Source organism: Artibeus jamaicensis, unplaced genomic scaffold, assembly GCF_021234435.1.
Source record: "Artibeus jamaicensis isolate MK-2021 breed Jamaican fruit bat unplaced genomic scaffold, CSHL_Jam_final contig_1128, whole genome shotgun sequence".
Lineage (NCBI taxonomy): Eukaryota > Metazoa > Chordata > Mammalia > Chiroptera > Phyllostomidae > Artibeus > Artibeus jamaicensis.
In genome coordinates, this window is record NW_026521220.1 from 1,715,271 (window position 1) to 1,739,188 (window position 23,918).

The window sequence follows — 23,918 nt, forward strand, 5'->3', positions numbered from 1 at the left end:
CCCTCCAGCCTGGACCCTCCCTCTCTCCGGCATTCCACCTGCTGAGTTCATGTTCATGGTTCATACATACGAGTTCTTTGGTTTCTTAATTTCCTATACTATTCTTACCCTCCCCTGTCTATTTCGTACCTACCAATTATGCTTCTTATTCCCTGTGCTTTTTTCTCCTGTTCTCCCCGCACCTCCTCCCCACTGATAACCCCCCATGTGATCTCCATTTCTGTGATTCTGTGCCTGTTCTCATTGTTTGCTTAGTTTTAGGGGGTTCGATTTTTGATAGTTGTGAGTCTGCTGTCATTTTACTGTTCATAGTTTTGACCTTCTTTTTCTTAAATAAGCCCCTTTAACATGAAATGTCATTCTTTATGTGGGGCACATTTTGGCTTTCATCCCTGGACACTGGGAGACTCTCAGATGTGCTCCTGTCTGGTTTGATAAAGCAAACAACATCTGAGGAATACATTTCTGGACTCTTAGCTACTTGGGTAAGACAAGTGGAATCCAAAGAGGCCACTCAGAATTCAAGAGCACTGGGGATAATGGGCAGTGCCAGGGAGAGCACAACAAGCGTTGTACCTGCGGCTGTCCAACTGTGACTTCCAAAGTCCAGCTTTGTCTCTACAGAGGAGCAAGATCTGGTCCAGCAGGGTGCTGAAGCCTGCCAAGATGCCACTGCAGTGAGTGGTGGGGCCAGGGTTCAAGTGCAGGTTGGGCTGACTCCAGGGTCATGTGTGGAGTCTTGTCACAGAGGGCCTCTGACCCAATGAGACCAATACCAAGTCAAGGGGACAGCAAAAGGGGAGCACCTGGCGCTCCTCAGTACAGGAGGCACTGTGACGGGTGTGCCCAGGGTTATCTCATACGGACCCTGACAGGTTTGAACTACCGCTGCCTCCTTTTTGCAGGTGAAGAAACAACTAAGGCTCACAGAGGTACAGTGATCTGCCTCAAGCTCTGCTTCTCGCTGCTAACCCTCTCTGCATGCTCCCTTCCCAACTTCCTGCACCCAAACTTGCCTCTGCCTCTGTCTACTGGCCAGTACAGGGTTGAGGTCAAGTCTTCCCTTGTCATACCCTCTTGGCCTCTAAGTGAAACCTAAGGTTGCTAATGACCCACTCCTTGAATTCCTTCTCCAGTTTGCTTCAACACTGCTCTTTTCTGGTGCTTGTCCTACATTTCTCATCTTGCTGCTGGTTCCTCCTGCTCCTCCTATTCCCAAGTGTAGCTGCCTCAGAAAACTCTGCCTGGCCCGTTGGCACACCTGTCTCCTACCCAACCTCTACTGGCGCCAGCCCAGGCTCCTCTATGACTCCGCATCTGCACAGGTCAAGGCCCTCTACTCTGCATGCTTTTCATTCACTTACATCCACTCAGAATGCCCTTGGATCCCCTCTTTCTGAAGCTAGCTGGCCCATTTTTCAAGGCAGTGAAGTATTAATTCAAAGAACCCTGGGCCAAGCTGCCTGGGTTCAAATCTTAGATCTGACATTTAGTAGCTGTGGGACTCTGAGGCAAGTTCTGTGCCTCGGCTTCCCCACCTGTAAAGTGGGGATAATAGCAGTGCCTACCTTACACAGTTGTTGGGAGGATTAAGTGCGTTAATGCCTGGAAAGAGTTTAGATCTGTGCTTAGTGTTCACGAGAGCTAGGTGAGGACTTCCTGTGACCATCTTCGTCTGAGACAGTGTCTAGTCCAGGGGTTCCTAACAGGCAGGCCTTGGCTCAGACTCTTCCACATGACTTTCTGAGGTTAAATGCTAACCCTTGCCCTGGCTGGTGTAGCTCAGTGGATTGAGCATGGGCCTGTGAACCAAAAAAATGCTAACCCTTGTGAGCAGGTGCTTTTGTTTTTGGAGAGGGCATAGCTTTCAGAGTGGTCCATGATCTAAAAATGGTTAGTTCACAAGCCTCATTTTATAGGCACTGAGGAAACGACCTACTGCTAGCAGCACAGGTCAACCAGCTCCAAGTCAAGGTCACACGTGTTTTTCAAGCAGCAGGAACATGTTATTAAATCACTACTTCTTGACAATAGAGCAATCAGCCCTCTAAGCAATACAGAACTTTCTAAATGCTCAATTAACTAGTGGCTAGACACTAAGAAAAGCAATTTAGTGATATTTCTGAAGAAATATTATTCATAAAGTTGTAGGACAAAGGTCACCAAACCTAAGCAGCGAGGAACCTCAGAGCTCACAAGACCCGGCTTCCAGCTACTCCCTCCAGGCTCCCAAGGTCACTGATAAGTAAGTGAACAGCTGCATTGGGACTGACACCCTGGCTTCTAGCCCCAAACCCACTGACACTTCCACTGAACAAAGTAATTTGGGATACTTTATTATCAAATGATCCAAATCTTTTTCTTAAAAAAAAAAAAAAAAAAAAAAGGAAAGAACCACAAAACATTAAAAGAAAAAAAAAAACTTTGGAAATTAGTTTCTCCTAGTAGGTCCAAGGGGTAACCAGAAAGCAAATTCAAGAGCCCACGATCTCTGCGCTCTTTGTTGAGCAACAGAATCAAATATTTGTTTCCTCCCCCGTAATGTAACCATTAACTTTTGTTAAAACCATAACACTTATTCTGCATTCATGCAAAAGGTCACCACAGCAGAGGAAACAGTCACATTTTAAGTATGTTCTAGCCCATCACTGCTGATGCCTACGCCTACCCTGACTCGGCCAGAACTTCGGAGGTCGCCTCTGTCTTTTTGAGAAGCTCTGCTGGCAGAGCAGTGTAGACAGGCTGAGACGCGCACTCAGGACCCCACATGCAGGATCAGAGGTTCAACCCTGGCCCTTGTGACCCTAAGCCAAGCTTACCAGTCATCACTCCCCAAAAGTGCTAAATGCCTCCTCCAGGTTTCTGTTATTAATATACTAACCTCTACGTGACAACAGCTAAACATTTTAAAACTTCACAAGCACACAGGTCATTCTGGTGTGCACTGAGGGGAGTGTCAGCTCAGGCTTGCTTCGCCTGCCAAAACTGCTCCCGGTGGCGCCTGCCGCCCGGCCCTTCTCCCCTTCAACAAGCCAAGGGAGTACCATGGACTTTGTGCCTCTCCCTCCAGGTCAAACAAAGGGCCCATGTGCAGGGACACTGCCCAAACACAACTGCACACTAGTTAATATTAAGTGTAAAGTGAAAACATTTATGTTTTTAAAAATTAACCAATGAGGGTGTTGATGAAAAACACTACGGCAGAGGAAGTCCCGGTCTCAAAGGGCTGTGGGAAAACACCCGAGCACAGTGACGAGGGCTGTGAGGCTCCACGGGGGCGTGAAGAGTCACCGCGGCACAGGGCCCGCCCTCGTCTCCTCCAGCACGTTGAGGAAGAGAAGTGCTGACACAGACATGATGGGGAACAACCGACTCTGCTTCCCTTCCTGAACTGGCCACGTACTGGAGGGAGGGACAGGAGAGAAAAGGGCAGGCAGAAGGAAGAGGAACCGGAAGCAGAATGCTCCACGAAACGCAATGTGTCATCTTCAGGGTGAAGAATAATAACCAAGCAGTTAGTGTTTCCCATCCATCCTGGCCAGTTAAAATCAAACCTCCGAAAAGCCCCCAGATCAGAATGAGGAGGAGCCAGGCCGTAGTAAGTACAGAAAGCGCTTTGTGGAGACCAGAGGTGCCTCTCCACCTGCCTGCCTGACCTCTATGCCCGAGTCACACAGCGGCTCAGAGGTCGGCCCCTGCAGTGTTCACGTGAAGGGACACGCATAGAGGTGCTCGACTGAAACTGCCAGGGGTGGGGGCAGGGAAAAAATTGGAAGCCAGAAGAAAGAGCTTAACTAGAAGGTGGGCCTGGCTCAGGACTGGCAGTTGGGAATGAGTGAGAAAGAGAAAAACGACTTTTATAAAAATCACTTGAGAAGTGGCCGCAGGCTGAGACAGGAAAAGATGGAGACGGGCTCTCTACCAGACAGCGCTATGGGAGGGGCAGGGCCTGCACCACAGGCTGCCCACCACAGTGGTGGGTGGGGCTCTGCTGGGCCCACCATGCCACCAGACCGAGCCAACAATGTCCTCCGGGGGACACTGAGAGCTGCAGCTTCGAGGCCTGAGAACCAAGGGGCTCAGGTAGACTCAAAAGTGGGTGCCCACCTGTATTAGAGGCACCACAGCGGAATGTGAGACACAGGAGGAACCTGAGTCGGACTGCGGACCTGAGAGCAATGCAGGAGGGAACTGAAGTGGGTTCCCTGGTCAGCCTGCTGAGGACGGTCTGGAGGGCTTAGAGAGAGGGACTACCCGGTGGTGTGGCCACTGTGGCACATACCTATGGCACAGTTACAGACGAGCTGGTGGTGCCTAAAACACAGTCACATCTACAGAATCACTGGCACCGCAAAACAGCAGTTTTCTAAGGAACTTGCACACTGTGCAACACTCAAAACGTGAGCACAGCATCTGGAGTTTGAGACCACTCCATCGTGAATACTTACCACAGCTATTACAGGAATGAGCACGCCCAAGTTCCCCGCGCTGCTAGACGCCTAGGAAGGAACAGAACTGAGTCACTGATAAGCAGGTGCTTATTAAAAAAAGTCCCCCCCAAAATAAATAAAATCTTTAAAAAAAGAAAAAAAAAGAAAGAAAGAAAGAAAGAAAGAAAGAAAGAAAGAAAGAAAGAAAGAAAGAAAGAAAGAAAGAAAGAAAGAAAGAAAGAGGAAGGAAGGAAGGAAGGAAGGAAGGAAGGAAGGAAGGAAGGAAGAAAAGAGAGAAAGAAAGAAAGAAAGAAAGAAAAGGACATAAGATTGTGTAAAGCTGGAATTCACTAAAAGAAGTGATGAGCGCTCTGGCTGAATGGCTCAGTTGGTAAGAGCGTTGCCAGTACCAAAATGTTGCCAGTTCAATCCCAGGTTGAGCGCACACAGGAGGCAAATGATCAGTGTTTCTCTCTCACATGAGTGTTTCTCTCTCTCTCTCTCTCCCTCCTTATTTTCCTCCCTTCCTCTCTAAAATCAATAAACATATGCGAGGGTGAGGATTTAAAAAAAAAGAAGCAAAGAGGGGTATATACAGAAAGAGAGAGAGATATATAAAGATGCTCATCCAGCATGATTTTAATAATGGAACAAAAATATCAAGCAGTAGAATGATTACCGTAAATCACTGTACCTCTGTAAGTATCACTCTGAAAAAGACAACTTTCTGCAAACTATTTAGTCACCTTAGAAAGTGTCCAAAATATGTTAAATGAAAAAAAAATCAAGATTTGAGTATACTGTGAATTAGTTATAATTCATTTATATAAAATAAACCCTAATGATGTAAAATAAATACTCAATATATTTGCACAACAAATCTAGAAGTCTGTCAAAATGCTAACAATTATATCTGAGTTGAGAAATTATGAGTACTTTTTGCTTTATTATTTATAGATTGCTATACCTTTTCTACAATAAACATATATATATTCTTTCTAAGTCAGGAAAAATTTAGGGATTACTTAAAAACAACTCAAGGAAAGGGAAGCTCCCTGGCTAGCCAACACAAACGCGGCTGAACTACAGCACGCGTCGGTAAGTCAGGTTACGGACGCACGCGCCCACGCACATTCAGTTTATCGTCTGTAACTAAACGACGGTAGCAGCTGAAGGTGTGGAGCACCCACTGCATGCCAGGCACTGTTCCAAGTGCTTCACACCCATCAGCTGTAGCAGGCGCTCAATAAATACTTGCCCACTCACCCTGCATGGTCGGTAAATAGAAACTATCTGCAAAGAACAGAAGTCACAGCTTTGTACCCGGATGCCCACACTGCCGTGGGCACAAACTCTATCCCCAGCCCATGAGGGCAGGCAGAGGGGAGCAGACCACAGGTCCCAGGGATGTCCTTGCTGGCATGTGGGTATAATTCCCAGCCCAAAGGAGAATGGCTCCAGACACACCCCTCAGGCAGGTTACAGCCTTTGTTTTCTCAGTGCTGAGCGCTTCTTTGCCTCATTAGAGCTGCCAAAGTACAAAGGCCCCACTGGACACAACGGATGACCTTGTATCTTGTGCATCAGGATGGGTCTAGCAGTGCACCACCCAGGTGACTTGAGAAATCAGTCACCCAGATCACTGGCGGGAGCCTGACAGAACAAGGCTGAATTACAGCACAGGGTTTCAGGGTCCCTTTTTGCATAAGCTACTCCCTCTCAGCCAAGATTTTCACACACACAGCTTCTCCTCATTCAGCTTCCAGCTGAGCTGTTGCCTGCTCAGAGGCCCTCACGACCCTCGGCACACTGCCCTGCTTTGCTTTCACCATCTCCCACTAAGCAGGCACCTTGTCTATTTGCTTCCCTAACCCTGGCACCTAGAACAAGGGCTGGGAAACTGCAGACTGTGGCCAAATCTGACCCACCACCTGTGCTTGGAAATAATGTTTTCTGAGAGCACAACACCTCTCATCGTTTACTTACGGACTATGGCTGCTATGTTGTGCTACTGTGACAGACCTGTGTAGTTTCAGAAGAGACCATGTGGTCCACACCACCTAACGTACTACAGTCTGACCCCTTCTTTTTTTTTCTTTTTAAAAATATTTTATTTATTTTTAGAGAGAGGGAAAGGGAGGGAGAAAGAGAGGGAGAGAAACATCAAAGTGTGGTTGCCTCTCAGTGCCCCCCACTAGGGACCTGGTCTGCAACCCGGGCATGTGCCCTGACTGGGAATCAAACTGGCAACCCTTTGGTTCACAGTCCATGCTCAATCCACTGAGCTACACCAGCCAGGGCCAATCTGACCTCTTACAGAAACGGTGGCTGACCTCTGCCCTAGGCACATAGTAGGTTAACAGTAACTGTCTAGAGCAGAGGAAGGAGGGGAGCGGAGTTGAGAAAACACAAGGAGGAAGAGGGTGGAGACGTGATAGAGGGACTGGCACCCACGTGACACGCCAAAGGGGAGGTAATGGAGTAAGGGGCTTACCCTGCCTCAATGTCTCCCATCTGTCTCTCTGGGTGTTCGAGACCTGACACCCCCGCAGAACTGCCTCCCTTGAACAGCCTGAGATTAGGCCAAAACGGGCCTCCTCGGGTTGTCACTGTGTTCTGCCTCCAGCCCCTGGTTTCTTGCACTTCACCAGATGTGCAAGAAGGGAGAGATGGGGTTGGGAGTGATAAGTGGTCTGCTGTCACCTCATTGTCACCCTAGACTGTGGGAGGCACTGCCATGAGCTAGATGTTATCTGACGAGTCACCCCTTTCTCCTCACCCCTTTCCCCTCACCCCTGTCAGCACCCCTGAGAAAGAACCTCACCCCCTTTGTTCTTATACTACATCAGATGTGTTTAAATCTTTTAAGAAAAAAAAAAAGCACCACGTCAACCAGGATGGCGCTTGAAGACGCAGCCCTGGCCAACAAGGCGACACACCGGGCCACCTTCCTCCCTACCTTCAGGGCAGGCCCCTTCTCGCTGGCCCTCTCGCTGGCACGCTTTCCCTCCAGCCCCAGCTGCACAAACAGCTCCAGCAGGTTCATGAGCAGCTCATCCACGAGGTGCTCATCCTGGATGTTGGCCGCGATGTTAGCAAGGGCGTTGATTACTGCCAGGGAGCAGTGCCTGGGGAGGGGGGGAGCAATGACAGCCACAACGAAGCAGGGACCACCCCACCCCTGTGCAGAGAGAAGGCAGGCTGACTCCACCCACCTCAGCCAGCCTCACTGCCCCTCTCAGTATCTGCAAGGAAAGAAACCCTCCAGAGAAGATGAACACACCATCTTTGTGAACAATGACCCCTAGTGGGAAGTCAGCTGCTACAGAAATGACTGTGACCTTCTCCCCTGACATGTATTAAGGGCTTCGGGGGACTCTTTGGTTCCAGGAGTGTGATGGTTGCGAACTTGGAAAGGTTCAGGACAGTTCCCTCTGAGTGCCAAGGGCCTACTACATAATTAAAAATGGAAGTATTTCCAGGCATATCCTGGATGGACCTTGTTTTTCCCTTCAAATTACAGAGAGCCTTAATTCATCACTATCAACCCTAAAACTTTTTTAAAGATTTTATTTATTTATTTTTAGAGAGAGGGGAAGGGAGAGAAAAAGAGAGGGAGAGACATATCTTAAAGATGTGTGGTTTAAGGCAACCACACATCTCCGTGTGGAGATACGTGGTTGCCTCTCAGGTGGACCCCATAAGGAACCAGCCCGCAACCCAGGCACATGCCCTGACTGGTAATTGAACCAGTGACCCTTTGGTTCTCAGCCTGCACTCAATCCACTGAGCTACACAAGCCAGGGCTCAACCATAAAACTTTTGACTGATGATCAGCTTCTTCCCAACACTGGGCTGATGTTAGTATCAGCTGTCATCAGACACTTAGGAAGTGCTCAGTGGTCTTGGGACGACCTGCCACGGGGTCACACCCATCAGTCCCACATAAACGCCAGACAAGAAGCTGACTTGCCCTCTCAACCAGATGCGGTGAACCAGCCAGGCTGGCCAGGCTTCTGTGAGCCCTGGGGGCAGCCGGACCTGCCATTTCTATGCTTTGTGACCCGGGTGAGTAGCCAGCATCTTTGAGCCTCAGTTTCTTCCTGAGTAAAACAAAAATAGTTCCTTCCTCCTAGGGTGCAGGAGGAATTAAACTTTGCATGAAGCACTGAGTACACCATCTGGCCCCCAGTAATTTCGGAGCAAACCGCAGCCATGATAAAGGTATCCATTTCACAGACAGGTAAAGTCCTGGTTGAGGACAAACGAACAGCAGTGTCTCCACAGGTGAGGAAGAGAACAAATCACTTTTGGTGGCAATATCAGAAAAGGCTTTATGAAGAAGAGGAAACCTGAGTCAAAAGTTGAAAAATGGGTAGGCAGGGGAATGGGTAGGCAGGGGAACACAGCAGGGCCAAGAGCAACAAGACAGATGCCAGGGTCAGAGGAACACAGAGCAAAGAGACAGGGCTGGGGAGGTTCAAGGAAACCACGCGGGAAAGAGGTGTTTTGATCAGTGACTCAGTTTCACTGAAGGGATCAGGAAGGATGGGCAGAAGGAGGCGGGGTGAGCTGGCCCAACCCACTCCAGAGGCTGCCCCAGTAGCCTAGGCCCGTGATCGGGCAGTGAGAAGGCAAAGAAGTGATAGTGCTGAGGGCTTCCACTTATCAAGAGTTTTCACATGCACGATCTCAACTACCCACACACCTGGAAACGTCTGATGAATGAGGAGACTGAGGCACGCAGCCACGCTCCCGTCCACTGAGTTGGATGTAATGGTCGGGAGGGGAGAACTTCCGTGCTGGTAAAGGGGCAACATCTCTTCCTCCCTGCCCAACCTTCTGCCCCCGACTTCACTTTCCTCTTATCCTCGATCTGACAAACTCCCGTGAGATACTCCAAACACAGAAAAGCACGTCCCTATCCTTAAGACATTCCCAGTAAGGGCAAGGGACAGACAAGGAAGTGCTTCTCGGTCTTCCAGGGAAAACTGGCCAGACTTTACACAAATTTCAAACACTCGAGGCTATAAAATGACCACTCCCTTCGACCCTCCAAATTCCACCTCTATGAATCTATCCTGAGGAAAGCATCAGAGACGCTCAGATATGTAGCTACTCAAGTGTTCAATGTGGCGCTTGCCAGAAGAAAAACTGGAAAACTGCCTAATATCCCAGCTAGAGACTGGTTAGATAAATCACAGTGCTGCTCTACAATGGGACGTTATGGGGCCATTAAAAGGGCGTGCAGAGGAACCTTTATGGCATGGCTGATGTGCTGCTGCATGGAAAAACAGGTCACCTGGGAGGGCACTTTGAGCCCGCCTGGAGTGGGGACAGTAACACACACTGAGCTTAATCAGCTCCAGGCGGTGGGTATATGGGGTTTTCATTTCTCACCTGTTGTATGCCCTGATATCAGCATATTTTCTTTTGTAGGAAGAAAAGTTTATTTAAAAGGCAAATCCCCAAACCTCACATTTTCAAAGGGAGTTAAATACTGTCACGATCTAAGGAGATAATGGGGCCCCAAGAATTACCTGTAGCCGTGGTCCTTGTAATCTTTAGTGGCCGAGTACACAACAGAGCTGGCCTTCACGCTGATCTGCTGGAAGAGATTCCACACTTCCTGATAAATGTATTGCTGGAAGGGAGCAAGAGACACCATTACCGTGCTGTGTCTATTCCTGGAAGCCCCTCCATGGAACACAGAAAAGGCCTCTTTATTGTTAGTAGGAGGGAAAGCTTCTGGAATCATGGATGATAAGGGCCCAAAAACCACCCAGGGCACCCATTCCTAAAACTTTAAGCAAACCTCAAATTAACAGCTAAAAAGAAAATAGCTTCAGTTTAAATCCTATTATTAAGCAAGATCCTATATTCATAAGCAAGAAATTAGTCTAAACTTCCTTTCCACAGAACTCACAAATCATTATACTATTCTTTTTTTAAAGAAAATCTCACTGTTCACTGTTAAGACAGTTGTGAGCTTTCAGCTGATCTTCAGGGTAAATTTAATCTGTAATTTTTACATTCCTGATAGTCAAAGCGGTTTTAATGAAGCTTGCTCAGGGTAAGTGGGTTTCACAGCTGGGCCTTCCTTACATTTCCGGTGATAACCAAACAGCCCAGCTGGTCGATGATAAGCACGTCAAGAGGGGAGGGGGGCTGGCAGAATTTTTGCTGCAGAATCTGAAGAATTGGCTCCATGACCTTTGGGGTGTCCCTTAGGGCCACTGCGATGTGTCCCAAGGCTCGAATGGTGTGGTCAGGAATCAAGTGAGCATCCCTAGGGGAGGGAAGAACAGAAACACCTTGGGAAGAGCCCTCTGGCGCTTTCACACAGCAGTGAATAGAACCCGAGGCTGCACCTGGACCTCAGCATCATCACGCTCTTTCAAATGAAGCATTCATCTAAGAGTGACAGCTTGGGATCCTTAACCACCAGCAGCAACTCAAAGTCCTGGGCACCGGGCGGGAAGACAGAGATGTTTCCCTACTCCCAAACAGTGGTCCAGGACAGACAGTCCGATGCACAACCCACACTGTACAAGAAAGGAGCACAGGTGTGCACAATGGCACTGCCTCCGAGACTGAAGAAAGCAACCAGAGGCCCCTATGAAATGGGCGGACATACTTGTCACTCTCCTGGGAGATGTAGAGCCGGTTGGAGAGGCTAGCCAGGAAGGCCTCCACAATCACCGCGTCCACCGTCAGGCCAGCTTTCAGGCACCTGAGCATCAAGGAAACCCACAGGGCATGAGGACCACAACCACAAAGGAATGTTTTGTGTTTTGTTCTAATTTTCCCTTTCTCAGGTTTACGGTGTAGAGGAATGAATGCTCTGAACATTTTGTCCCACAAATCTAAATGAAAGTCATCACATAGAATGAATTCAAAGAACTGCTGCAGATTTTGCCCACTTGACATAGCAGAGGTCTGGGCCACAAGCGACACTCAACTCTATAAAAAGTGACACTTGGTCATTTAGATTAAAAATTATACGGAAAAAAATAAAGAAAAGCAAAATATGACAAATGTCACTCTGGATGATAGGCTAATGGATAATTCTTCTTCTACTTTTCTAAAAAGGCAGGAAGCTTTACTGTTTAAAAATATGTAACAATGCCTCTTTACAGAGCAAGTGCAGGTTTAAAATAACCAGAAACAAGCTTTACACAATTATAAACATTTCTTATTTTGTCTGAACTGCCCTTTCCTTCCTCCCAGTCCCCGGTCCCTCCGGCCCGGCCGCCCACCTGCAGATGTTGTCGATGGCGATGTCTCGGAGCTGCTCGTACATGGAGGGCTGGCTCTTCTTCCCGGACATGACGCTCAGGGTCGACTCGGAATGCTCGTTGGTTACGCTGATTTTTATGTCATTGCCAGCAACTGAAAGTAAAATGGAAATGTGTGCCTGGTTAAGCCTGCCACTTTCTACCCACACGTCTGTAATTCAAAACCAAATAATATGCTAGTCATTCTTGATTTATAGTAGCAATCGATCTGAAAAGATCTGACCAAACATTTAAGAAACAAAAGGGTCTGAGAACAGGAAGGATGAAACAAACATGTATTATGGAGAGAACATTTAGGTTACAAACTGATAAATACATAAAACAGCAATTTCCTAAGAAATAGTTCAAAAGGGCCGATGAGCACCCACAGGCACCCACCCAGAGGGTTGTCCAGCTAATGGGTACAAGCTGGTAAGGGTGGGGGCAAGGGTGAGTGCGGGGGCCTTAGATCCAGAGGGACCCCTCTCTGCTCCAGGCTGGTGGAGGCTTTCAGGTACTAGGAGTTTGGGCTGCCTCGTCTATAACCCTTGTGGGAGAATAAAATGTCCACCTTCACAGGACTGTGGGGAGGATGAGCTACACTACACTAGGGCTCACGTTTACCGTGGCTGTTTAACTGATGTCAGTCATTACAGGTGACCAGATTTGCTCTGGGCCTAGGGCCTTATCTATAGAAACAGTACATTCCCTTGGGGCAAGAGGACTACGTGAGATAGACAGACCTGGCTCAGTGTCTGGGACACAGAAAGAACTCATACTTCAGACAACCTCAGTGATTAGAGGCCCAAAAAAAACAGTGGGACCAGGGAGGGGCCTTTGGGGGTGGCAGGTGCACATGACAAGAGAAGGCAGGGGAGGGAACGGTCTGGGGCCCCGAGGGTCCTGTGGGGAAGGCCATGGGAAGAGGGAGGAGCCCACGTAGAGGGAAGACTGCACAGCCCAGCCCCAAGTGTTCAGTCACAGAACGGTATTGGGCTCACACAGTCACAAGGTCCTTTCTTAGCACCTCAAGGGCACACGAGGACTGAGGGCTGGAGACATGGCCTCAGGGGCAGACATCCTGTTACCTGTGTGGTACTGACTGTGACACTTATAGAGCTTCACCAGCACGGGGGACGGAACGACCAGGAAGTCTCGCAGAGACGGCATCACCGAGTGCACCACCACCGGGAACCTCTCGCACAGGCGGCCCAGGCCCTGCAACACACCACTGGCCTGTCATGCAGTCCGGAGCAAGGCTGGCTGAGCAGTGAGGTGCTCAACCCTTCGAATACCCAAGTTTGACTAGAAATGTCCAAGGTCAAAGCTCCAAGGGGCCACCTGACCACAAGGCACAAAGACAGGAAAGGGAGACAGTCTTGACTCTCCCACCTAAGAGGGTGATACATCAAAGCGTGTCCATTTCTCTTTGAAGCAGATTAGAGAAGGGGTCCAAAACACGATTTATAAACAACAGCAGACCTGGAGTCACTGGGGTTTGCAACAGGTGAAGAGTCTCAGCACAAGGGAGCTAGCACTGCAGATGCTGAGGGGCGTCCTCCCAGGAGGCCCTCTGGCAAACATCCGCAACCCTTCCCCTGCATGCTTGAGAACGTCCTGCTGGCAGATACTGGGCAGACTCCCCTCAAAAAAGGACCCAGCTGCCCCTGGACCCAGTCACAGAAATCCCAGCCCCCTATCAGCAGCAGCCTCACTCAGTGGTGAACTGTGTCCACAGCAGGCTCTAGTTCAAGTTCCTAGAGACAACCGCTAAGACTCTGCTGCTGGTGTGCCAACCACAGTAATAAGGCCCCGATGGTGGGATCTTAGTCTCTTGGGCATCTATGAGACTGACCTGTAGACAGCAGATAAGCAAGGGCAAGTGAGCAATGATGACTTTGCTGGAGGTCTTAGACTGTAACTTCTCAGACAGCTTGATGCAAAGACTCTCTGCACCTAAACTCAAAAATCAGGGGAGGGTATAAACCATTAGCAAAGCCAACATTTACAAAATACTCATTCACCAATTTATCATATAATTTCACTCAACCCCAGAGACACACTTTTCTGTAGGGTTTATTAATACTGAGAGGTTACACCAGAAAGTGTTAGGAGGCAAGCGTGCTTAACTGAAAGCTTATCTCTGCTTCTTTTCTGTTGTGAAAACACCGTTCTGCACAGTGTGTGACTACTGTCTTTTTTCTGCTGGCCCTGAGCCCCCTCCTTCCCGTCTCCAGTGTCCTGTGAACGGCAGCCATCTGCAAGTCTGTTGCATGATTCCCATTCTGCTGCTCACCTTAGACCAGCATTGAATTCCTGCTTCTCACACAAAAGCCTCAAGAACCAGCAGGAATTAATGAGAGAACAGGCCCCGTGGCCTTGGCCATTACTGCCCTCCCAGGTCCAGACACCAGACATCCATGGCATGGAGGGAGCTGATGCTCACCCTGCTCGTCCTTCACGGCCCAAACCATGAGGTCCACACAGGCAGCGTTTGCCTGGCAGCGCAGCTTGAGGGGGCTCAGCTCATTGTGGATCCGGTCTGCATCGTGCAGAATCTTCTGAAGCTCCCCCTGGCTTGTGTTGAACTGCTCCAGCACAAAGTCATGGATCTCCTTCACAAAGGTGGTCGGGAGGTCTGTAGGAAAGAGAGCAGGCATTGCAGCTGGAAACGAAACTGTACCAAAATTCCATCAGCAGCTGTGAACTTCTAGTCTTTCCTTCTCTAACAAAAAGCTAAGAAGAACATGTTCGCTGCTGGCTCTGTGCTTCCAAGAGTGCCTTCTGGGAAGACCCTGAATAGGCTGCACACAGCTGCCCTCCACACACACACCACCTGGCACTCACAGCAAATAGTTCCCAGGAAAGCAAGAGTCATGCTTTCTTTCATGTGGTCAGTACATAAAACCTGAACATATGAAACACATAAGTTGGGATTTATCACACTAAAACTGGTACAATTAGCATGAGGAAATACTTCAGTAACATATACATAAAAGGTTTTATTTATTTATTTTTAGAGAGAGGGGAAGAGAGGAAGAAAGAGAGAGAGGAACATCAATGTATGGTTGCCTCTCACATGGCCCCCACTGGGGACCTGGCCTGCAACCCAGGCATGTGCCCTGACTGGGAATCAAACTGGCAATCCTTTGGTTCGCAAACAGGCGCTCAATCCACTGAGCTACACCAGCCAGGGCCATATACATGTATCTATTTTATATTTACTATCTTCTTCCAGTTTTATTGAGACGTAAATGACATACATCACTGTTCAGGTTTAAGGTGTATGGCATAACAACTGCACAAGTGAACAGTAATTTTTTAAAAAGCTGCTGGTTATTAGATAAGGACAAAAATTAGTTGTAGCCTAAAAAGGAGAATTCCTTGCCCATAGAGCTGTACCTTCAGAGCACCCAGAATTTTGCAGCCTTGCAAAAAGTGTTTTAGCAAGAGTTTTCAAACTCTCATCCTGGAGGCCTGAAAAACTTGGGAAAACCAACGTGGGCACAAGTCAGACCAGTCACAGAAGCTGGCAACACAGAGCTCGGGTCGGAAGGGGGGCCACAGAGGAAATCCCTGCCAGCCTCCCTCATGAACCTAACTAACCCTTGTGGCCCCCATCAGCCTCGGCCCCCACCTGCCAAGAGCACTTGGAATCAAAATAGGAAAACGGATTAACCAGATTATGGTACATCTACCTGACAGAATATTACTCATTCATCAAAACTTCGTGTATGAAGAGCGTTCAATAAGATAAGGAAAGAGCACAGGAAAAATGTTTTAGAAAATGCACGAAGGAGAGTGGAATGAAATGCTAAATTTGTGTGTATGTCACACTACTGAGATATCATCTCAGATTTATAAGACGAGTATCTCATTTTCTTTTTTCGTACTTTTTAAATGTCTAAACAAGGCATGTTAAACTGCATGCGTGATCAGGACAATACACTGTGTCTATGTCACAAAAACCCCTGAGGAAATAAACCCAACAAAAAGCCATCACCGATCCCACTAGAGGCCTAGGATCATGGACAGATTTTCTTCCTTATTTATTTTTTCTCCAATATTTCAGCAATATGACTACGTCTTGCTTGTGTTTTTAAGTGTCCCCAGCAGAAAGGAAGCACAAACCGAAGGCAGTGGGCCCAAACCTGGTCTCACCCCACTCACACATGCGTGCCAAGGCCTCACCTATCATGTAGTACAGAGTGTCACGCAGCATCTTGAACATGGCCACGTAGAGGGGGTCACTGAACGTGGCGTAGTAGAGATCAGCGCTCGGGTTGGCCTGCGGGGGAGGCAGAGGCACGTGAGCACAGCCCAGAAACCCTCCACTGCGTCTCTGCCTTCATGCAGAGGCCCAGCTAAGTGATCCATACACTTGTGACTTAGCAGTATAAATGGAATAACGTTTACCATGATTCACCCACTTGGAGCCCTTCAATTACTCTCTTCCCCCTCTTAGGCATCAGGCAGAAGAAAACAGGAGGCTCACACAGTCCAAAGATGCATATGCAGCTGCGCCCTCTACCTCCTCTTGCTGAAAGCTTACCATCTTTGAAGTCAGAGGGACACAGGACATGGAGAAGAGGGACAGCCAAGGGCACCAGACCACAGGATTCAACAAACACCACAGCCGCGGAACCTCCAAACTCAGTTTATGTTTTGTAATTAAAACTCATTTAAAATTATTTTTTAGCAATCTAATCTAAAATGTAGCACCATTTTTCTTCCAAGGAAAATCACACAAGGTATAACGCAATGAATAAGATATTGTTCTAATGAAAAAGCATGGCCTATTAGAATTCTTAACACATGAAAAAGTGCTCTTCAAATACAGGTGACAGGGAAGAGAAGGAGGAAGAAGCAAATTAGCAGCAGGCCAGAGGTCGGGTTGCAGAGAAGGGGCCTGTGGTGTGAGGCTGGTGGAGAGTGAAGGAGTCACGTGAAAGGCATGAGAACTGCAAGGAGGACATGAGAGTGATGCCAGGAGCTGGGGCTAACGAAGTGTCATCAGTGGGCACCAGCTACACTGCTTTACAGACATCCCTGTGGGACAAATAAGGAGATGAGGTTTGCTGGTTAAGGTGATCCAGGGCTCTGAGTCTGGAGCTGAGAAGTCACTGCAAGCAAGGAGCAGAGGAAGGGAGCCCAGATAACGCAGCCTGGCTCCATCACTCACTGGCTATGTCATTCAAGTTCCTTACCCCACAAGCTCCAGTTTTCCCATCTGTAAATGGGGACTGATGTGGAATTCAGTGAGCCGGTGGGTCAAGCCCTACCCCGTGCTGGCACATAGGAATGCAAGAACTGCTAGTGATTGCTGATAATGAGTATCACATTCAGTAATGCAGGCCACGCTTTCACCCCTTTTTAAAGCAACAAAACCATTTCTTAAGATGGACTTCTATACTAAAGTCCCAATTACAAAACAAAAATACCAGCAGCTGCTCTGGTTCAATGGCAGGGAAGAGTCCCAGAGTCCCATATTCCCAGCCTTCCTTCTAATCATAAAATAAGCCCTAAAAGGGATCCTGACCGACCTCCAACTTTCCCCTCGGGACCCAGACAGACACTTTTCATTACGGATGGCATGCAGGCCGAACAAGTCTGCAGGGGTTCTGCCTGCGTAGCGCTGGCTGTGGTCCTCTGGGTCTGCCCTGGGTCACACTTGACAAAACACTGACAAAGGAACACAAGAGGCCTCCGATAGAGCAAGCAGTGAGAGGGCTAAAGCTCAGGTCAACAGGCAAGACACAAAGTAGGACGCGCCTTCTTGTGCAAGGCGGCGCAGGAAGGTCCCCGGGGCTCCCTCCCTGTCCAGAGCTGAGCCCCAGTGGTACCAGGCACCCTGTCTCACAATCAGGAGGGAGAAAGACACCAGGTTTCACGAGGAATCTGGGTCCAGCACATGCCCATGGCCATCATCAGGCTGGCAGTGGCAACCGCTCTGGATCCCCACACTCCAAAGAGGACTGACCCAAACGCTCTCTGAGGTTTTGAGACCTCCCAACACCAACACTTAATAACTTTATAAATAATGCTGTAGGCATTCATTTCAAATATATTAAAAACAGAAGTCCCCTAGGCACACACCTCTCACGCATAAAAGCCAGGGCTTGTACGTGCCTAAAGAAAGTGTGAGAGGTGTGTACTGAGCCCAGAGAAGTAGCTTTGAAAGCACCAAAGGAGCAAGGAAGATAAAGTGCTTTAGAGTCAAGAAGGATCCATCACATTCCCAGCTTCCACGGTGACTATGTGACCCGAGCACAGTAGTTAGTCCCTGAAACCTCTTTCATGAGTGAAACAGAGACACTGACCACCGCTCAGAGGCACTGTGCAAAATGATATAGTTAAAAGAGCCCAGCACAGAGCAAGCTTTCAAGTAGCACTATTGAGACCAGGAAAGTTAAACTGAAAACTCACTGCCCCCACACAAACCCTCACTGCTCTCTCCACACAGAGGCTCACAGCGGGCGGGTCTCCGTGTGATGCCCTCCAAGGGGACCTACCTCTATCACGCTGGCGGCAACTGCATCCAGGGATTTCAGAACAGGCTCTTCAACGATCTTCTTCACCTGTCAGCCAAACAAGACCTCATGAGGCACCTGACAAACAGTGAGACAGGAACGCCAGCTCCTTCTTCTAAAGAACAAATGTTGATGGACAAAACTATGTAACAGGCCCATGTGGTGAAAAATATAATAGAAAAATAGGCCACAATATATAAATATCAAATAATACACACAAAATTCCCTGAATTCTGCCATCATTTGAAACCCTGGCTTACCTAGATTGGCATGATATAAAAACAGTAAAGGTACCAACTCTCTCAAACTGCCTGACATTAGATTCCCACTGCCAGGATGGGAGAGCTTTCAGACTCCTGCATCACTGACACTTCACCCAAAGCCCCTCCCAATGTCAAGAGCACTTTCACAGCCAGTTCTCGGGTGCTGACAGCTTCTCCTTCTTCCCCGGTGTTCTTCCGAAGTTGCACAGGTATTCAAATTGCAGCACACATTTTAAATTTCTAATAGATGTGATTATTTCTACCCATTCTCTATGCCAGCATTTAGTACAGGAATGAACTGTTCTGTAAACCGTGGGATGGATCAGCTGATGAAAACTGTGCCCCCTCCCAATGCCCGCTGCTTGTAACACTTTAAGAAGGCATTTTTGAAATGTATAGATAAAAATGCTGGGAGAAGAAATTAAATATTACTTTGAAGGAAACCTTGAAAAGTTAAAATATAGTGGAAAAAATAATTCCCCTAAAAAAGGATCTGATGTTCTGGCTTGTCTGGCTCAGTGGATTGAGTGCAAACCAAAGGGTCACAGGTTTGATTTCCAGCCAGGACACATATCTGGGTTGCAGGTCAGGTCCCCAGTAGGGGGCGCTCAAGAGACAACCACACTTTGATGTTTCCCTTTCTTTCTCCTTCCTTTCCCCTCTGTCTAGAAATAAATAAAATAAATAGATAGGTAGGTAGACAGATAATAAATAAAAAGGAAGGATCTGAAACATTCAGCCTTTAATTGAGATTTCTGAGATGCTACTAAGAAGAGCTATTTGAGAAGGCCACAGGCCACCTAGGCCACCATTCTGTCTGGGACACTGACAGTGAGGAGCAGTGTAGGGGGAGTTTTCCTTCCTGACAGGAACTTTAATAACATCCCAGGGCATTGAGTAACTTGTTACGGCTCCGTCCCCATGAATTACGCCTATGCTTTAATGTCTTCTGACGTCTGCAGCCTGAAGCCTTTCTCTGAGTGACCTCTACTGACACCCCACACGGGAGGAGACGGCTGCTCTCTCTAGTGCAGGCTTCGTGCTTCCGGGAGCCGTTCTCATTCTCTCCTGTTCTTTCCAAAACAGAAAGTCCCCCCTTTGGAGTCTGTCCTGATGCCGTCTCCCCCACCTACTTGAATGTGTGGAAGCATCCCAACTCAATCCTAACTTCAGAGTCCCTGGGTCAAAGTCCATTTCAGGACTCAGGCAATGGCACCGATGCCTTCTCTGATGTCACCACAAAGGCCATCCACAGGTCCCCAAGTTGGAAAAAATTAGGTTTTATACTGATCTGAGCAGAGCAGCTCCTGAGAGAGGATCAGGTACCCTGGGCTGAGCACTGACTCTGCCCTTGGCCTGCGGATCCTTGCTGAATTTGACACTGATTTCCTTACCTCTAAAATAGGGAGCATGGCTGCCTCCCCAAAACGGCTGCTGCAAGGATGAGATGAGAACATACTGCACAGTCGCCCCATGAACATTATTCTCCTTCCTTCTTCAACCCGGAAATTATGACTAGTACGCTGTTCATTTGAAATACTGAAAAACTCCTAGTTTCTCTTTTAAAAAATACAGGTTTACACCACTAGCAACTTTACTGATTGATATACCTGTAGGCTGTTCACCCATCTGCGCTCTGCTTACCAAGTTTAAGAGTTCCCGCAGCATCTCTAGTGGAATGTTGAACTCCTTATAGGTGATGCCGTTGAAAAGCGGAGAAACCGAGAAGCTGGAGCTGATGGTGGAGAAGTAGTAGTCGGGATCCAGGGCACTCCCGTCAGGTAGGTAAGAGGCTGATGAAGAAGAAAATGAGAAAGTCAGTCACGGTACGGTGGCCGAGACACTTCCTCAAGCTGACTCCCTGAAAACCCAACAAAGATAGAGACTTTGCTTTCGTTTGTGCTCCAATTCCTTGTTTTATAATGAAGTAAAAGCTGCAGTGCAAATCCTTGGGGAATGACGCCCCTCACTGGGGTGCTTCACGTCAAAGGCTTAAATATAGTCATGTCCTAATATTTTCAACTGAGACCATATAATTTAACATATGGGAAAAAAGAAGAATTACATCTTTTGAAAGGTTGAGAGATATGAAGGTCCACAGGGCTCCAAATATATTTTACCACCAAAATGGGAATGATAATGCAAATTACTATAAAATCACAACAATAATAGTCAATCATCCAACACATAATAATAATAAAAAGCCAAAAGTGAAAAACCATTATTTGCCCTGGCTGGTGTGGCTCAGTGTATTGAGTGCCAGCCTGCCAGCCAAAGGGTCGCTGCTTCAATTCCCAGTTAGGGAGCATGCCTGGGTTGCAGGCCAGATCCCCAGTAGGGGGCGCATGAGAGGCAACCAAACATTGATGTTTCTCTCCCTCTCTCCCTGCCTTCCCCGCTCCCTAAAAATAAATAAAATCTCTTATTTAAAAAAAAAAGCAATTCTTAAAGAGAATTCTTATAGCACTGTGGAAGAACTGGAAAGAGAAGGGGAGACTAACTGTAAGAATAATCTGAGTGAAGCAGCAGGCACAGGAACAAAGAGGGAAGGAGCAGTGGTTTTCTGCCTGTCCCTTTGACAATAAGGTACACTTCAGGCCGGGAAAAACTCGCCCAGCTCACCCCTGCAGGACAGCAGTACCTGCTAAATGAAGCTCAGTGGGCCCACACCTGGGTGTGCCCCAATCCCAGGCACTCACAGGCAGTGCTTAAAGGAAGGGGCACCACTGGGAAGGGGAGCCTGAGAACAGGCAGCAATTTACCAAGGAAACGGCAGCTGTCAAGGACACCTCATGGCTGTCCTCAGATGCCCCGAGAACATACTGGTGGTAAAGGGGTTGTGCAAAGTCTGGAGGAATATATTCTAGGACAAGTGTTCTCTCTGAGAAGTGGGATTTTGAGTGAGTATACTTGGCCTTTATATTTTAACATATACAAGGACTGCAATGTGTTTTCTTAAATATCAAAGAAATACAGTACGCAAAGTTGCCCACATTTATTTGAGTTCAGATACTCCCCTCTTTTTAGTCCACATCTGAGGATATTTTTATTGATGTTATAGAGAGGAAGGAGGAGAGAGAGAGAGAAACATCTATGTGAGAAACATCAGCTGATGCCCTCCCGCAAGCACCCCAACCAGGGATCAAACCTACAACCTATGTATCTGTATCTTGACCTGGAATCAAACCTGCAACCTTTTGGTGCACAGGGTAACACTCCAACTGAGCCACCTGACCAGGGCACTCCCTTTAAAAAAAAAATTCGTTCACATCTTTCAAGATCCTATTGAGAAATGGCCTTTTAGCAATTAGCTTCATCCAAAAATGGAATAGGTGGCATTGTGAGGCGTGGAATCTGGTTTCCCCATCTTCTATTACTTAATCAGAGTCTTACTTCCCTCAAGGGTAAGTTGAAGGTGATCTTAACAAGTGTCTGACCCTGCACAGGGCTACCATATGAATCAAATTTAGTAAATTTTGTGAAAGCTCTTGGTAAACAACTGAAAACCAGAGCTTTCATAGGTTAACATACTAAAATTGTGACCACAGGCACAAAAGGGTCCATATATTATTTTCTGCCCTTTTATCTATGTTTCAAATATTTAAAAATTATATGCTAGGAGGCCTGGCTGGTGTAGCTCAGTGGATTGAGCGCGGGCCTGCGAACCAGACAATCATGGTTCGATTCCTAGTCAGGGCACATACCGGGATTGCAGGCCGGTTCCCTGCAGGCCAGTTCCCAGCAGGGGACGCATGAAAGGCAACCATACATTGATGTTTCTCTCCCTCTCTCCTTCCCTTCCCCCTAAATATAAATAAAATCTTGAAAAAATAAAAATTATATGCTAGGAAGTTTAAAGTACTATAAATACTTTCTAAAAGCAAGACATGCTAGATGCATGACACCAGAGTGTTAGTATTGCCGTCCCTGGCATCACGAGAAGCAGTCACTATGAACCTGCTACCCGACTGCCAGGTCAACATGAGGGTGAAACCCACCTTCAAAGTAGTGAAAGGCAGTTCCTCCAGGGGAGCTGGGAGGGGGCATCCCGCGTTCGGGGCTGACCTGGAACACACAACATACTCACAGATCATGAAAGGCCAAACCTCATGAGATCTGTCTTAGACAAGGTTCTCTTTTCCACACCTCAATAGCTGTACTTTAAGTTGTAGTTCAAGCCCACCAGACCTACAGTGTTCTCTACTATATATCAAATCATATATACATACATATGAATTATATATAAATTCTTCCTCTCTAGACACACATTTTATACTTGATTACTAAGCAGAATCAGTCTCGTGTTTCGTCTCTCCTTTTGCTCCATGAGTCTATTATATACTTCTTAAGGGCACCGACTATCTCCCACTCAGAACAGATTTTGGCACCTAACTGCTAGGAAACAAATACTTTGTGACTAGGAGATGAAGTCACCTACAAACTGTAAAAAAGACGAGGGAAGCTTTTATAGTGAAGAAAATTCCAGTGAGAATATTTTGTTCTCTAACTTTCCTCAAGCAACATCGAAGTGGGATTTTCTCCCTGGGTCTTAAACAAGACCCCTCTCCTCTGCTCCCTCCCCAGAAGTGCAAGCCCACCTGAGAGATGCTGGACACGCTGCTGGTCTTCCTCTTCAGGGTGCCCTCCTGGCACACAGTCAGCAAGTTGCTGGGCAGGATGGAGCGAAAGTCGTTGAAGGAACGCCTCCGCACACCTTCCAGCTCCTCCGGGACCCGGAGGGAGTGGGGAGGGACTTTGGGAAAGAGTTTTGAGAGGAGAGACTCTTCCATGTTGCTGTATCGCCCAAACGCTCGTGAGATTCCGATCAGACATGGGATGGCATATTTGCAAAGGTATTCTAGAAGGCAAAGTAAGAATGTTCTGATACCAGAAAGTTATCTGTGAGAGAATCGTACCATACTAGCTTGTAACACTGGCTCACATATCACAGCCCACCCACTAATAAACCTGAAGGGTCAGAATAAGCCACAGCAACAGGGTCAACCCAAAGGGCTGACCAATGATATTTTCAACCTGGCATTAACAATAACTTCAGACTACGCCTGCGTCACACACAGCTGCCTCCTCCAGGAGGTCTTGGTCTATTCTTATTCATGGCACATCCAAATCAATTATACAGCTAAGTCATGTTATCAGGCATCTTTACTATATTTCAACAGTATACTTATTGCTCCCAGGATCATACTGTTAGCCCTACTCTAGAGAAAAATGACCTTTGGAAATCAGACATGTTACAGGTGAAGAAACTTAGACCCAGAAGGATGAGGTGACTTGCCCAAGGTCACTCAGCATTTTCAGGTGGCAGAACTGTGCTCATGGCCCCCATGTGACCTCTTAGCTAACACACAGCAAAGGCAACTAAAACAGGAAGGTTTTCATCTATGACCTACATGTGGT

General features: G+C 47.6%; 1 protein-coding gene across 1 annotated transcript in view; it reads right to left on the bottom strand.

Moving 5' to 3' along the window:
* Nucleotides 1-23,918, bottom strand: part of PI4KA (phosphatidylinositol 4-kinase alpha) — a 106,343-nt gene that overhangs the window by 58,421 nt on the left and 24,004 nt on the right. Inside the window, exons 6-19 of the mRNA XM_053664697.1 lie at nucleotides 23,099-23,358; nucleotides 22,499-22,565; nucleotides 20,145-20,293; nucleotides 18,220-18,285; nucleotides 15,899-15,995; nucleotides 14,154-14,345; nucleotides 13,563-13,663; nucleotides 12,796-12,925; nucleotides 11,690-11,822; nucleotides 11,068-11,163; nucleotides 10,536-10,719; nucleotides 9,971-10,074; nucleotides 7,390-7,558; nucleotides 4,449-4,499 (exon numbers count right to left, since the gene is read on the bottom strand). Coding sequence (XP_053520672.1) covers nucleotides 4,449-4,499; nucleotides 7,390-7,558; nucleotides 9,971-10,074; nucleotides 10,536-10,719; nucleotides 11,068-11,163; nucleotides 11,690-11,822; nucleotides 12,796-12,925; nucleotides 13,563-13,663; nucleotides 14,154-14,345; nucleotides 15,899-15,995; nucleotides 18,220-18,285; nucleotides 20,145-20,293; nucleotides 22,499-22,565; nucleotides 23,099-23,358 — 1,799 coding nt within the window. The remainder of the gene's footprint in view (nucleotides 1-4,448; nucleotides 4,500-7,389; nucleotides 7,559-9,970; nucleotides 10,075-10,535; nucleotides 10,720-11,067; nucleotides 11,164-11,689; nucleotides 11,823-12,795; nucleotides 12,926-13,562; nucleotides 13,664-14,153; nucleotides 14,346-15,898; nucleotides 15,996-18,219; nucleotides 18,286-20,144; nucleotides 20,294-22,498; nucleotides 22,566-23,098; nucleotides 23,359-23,918) is intronic.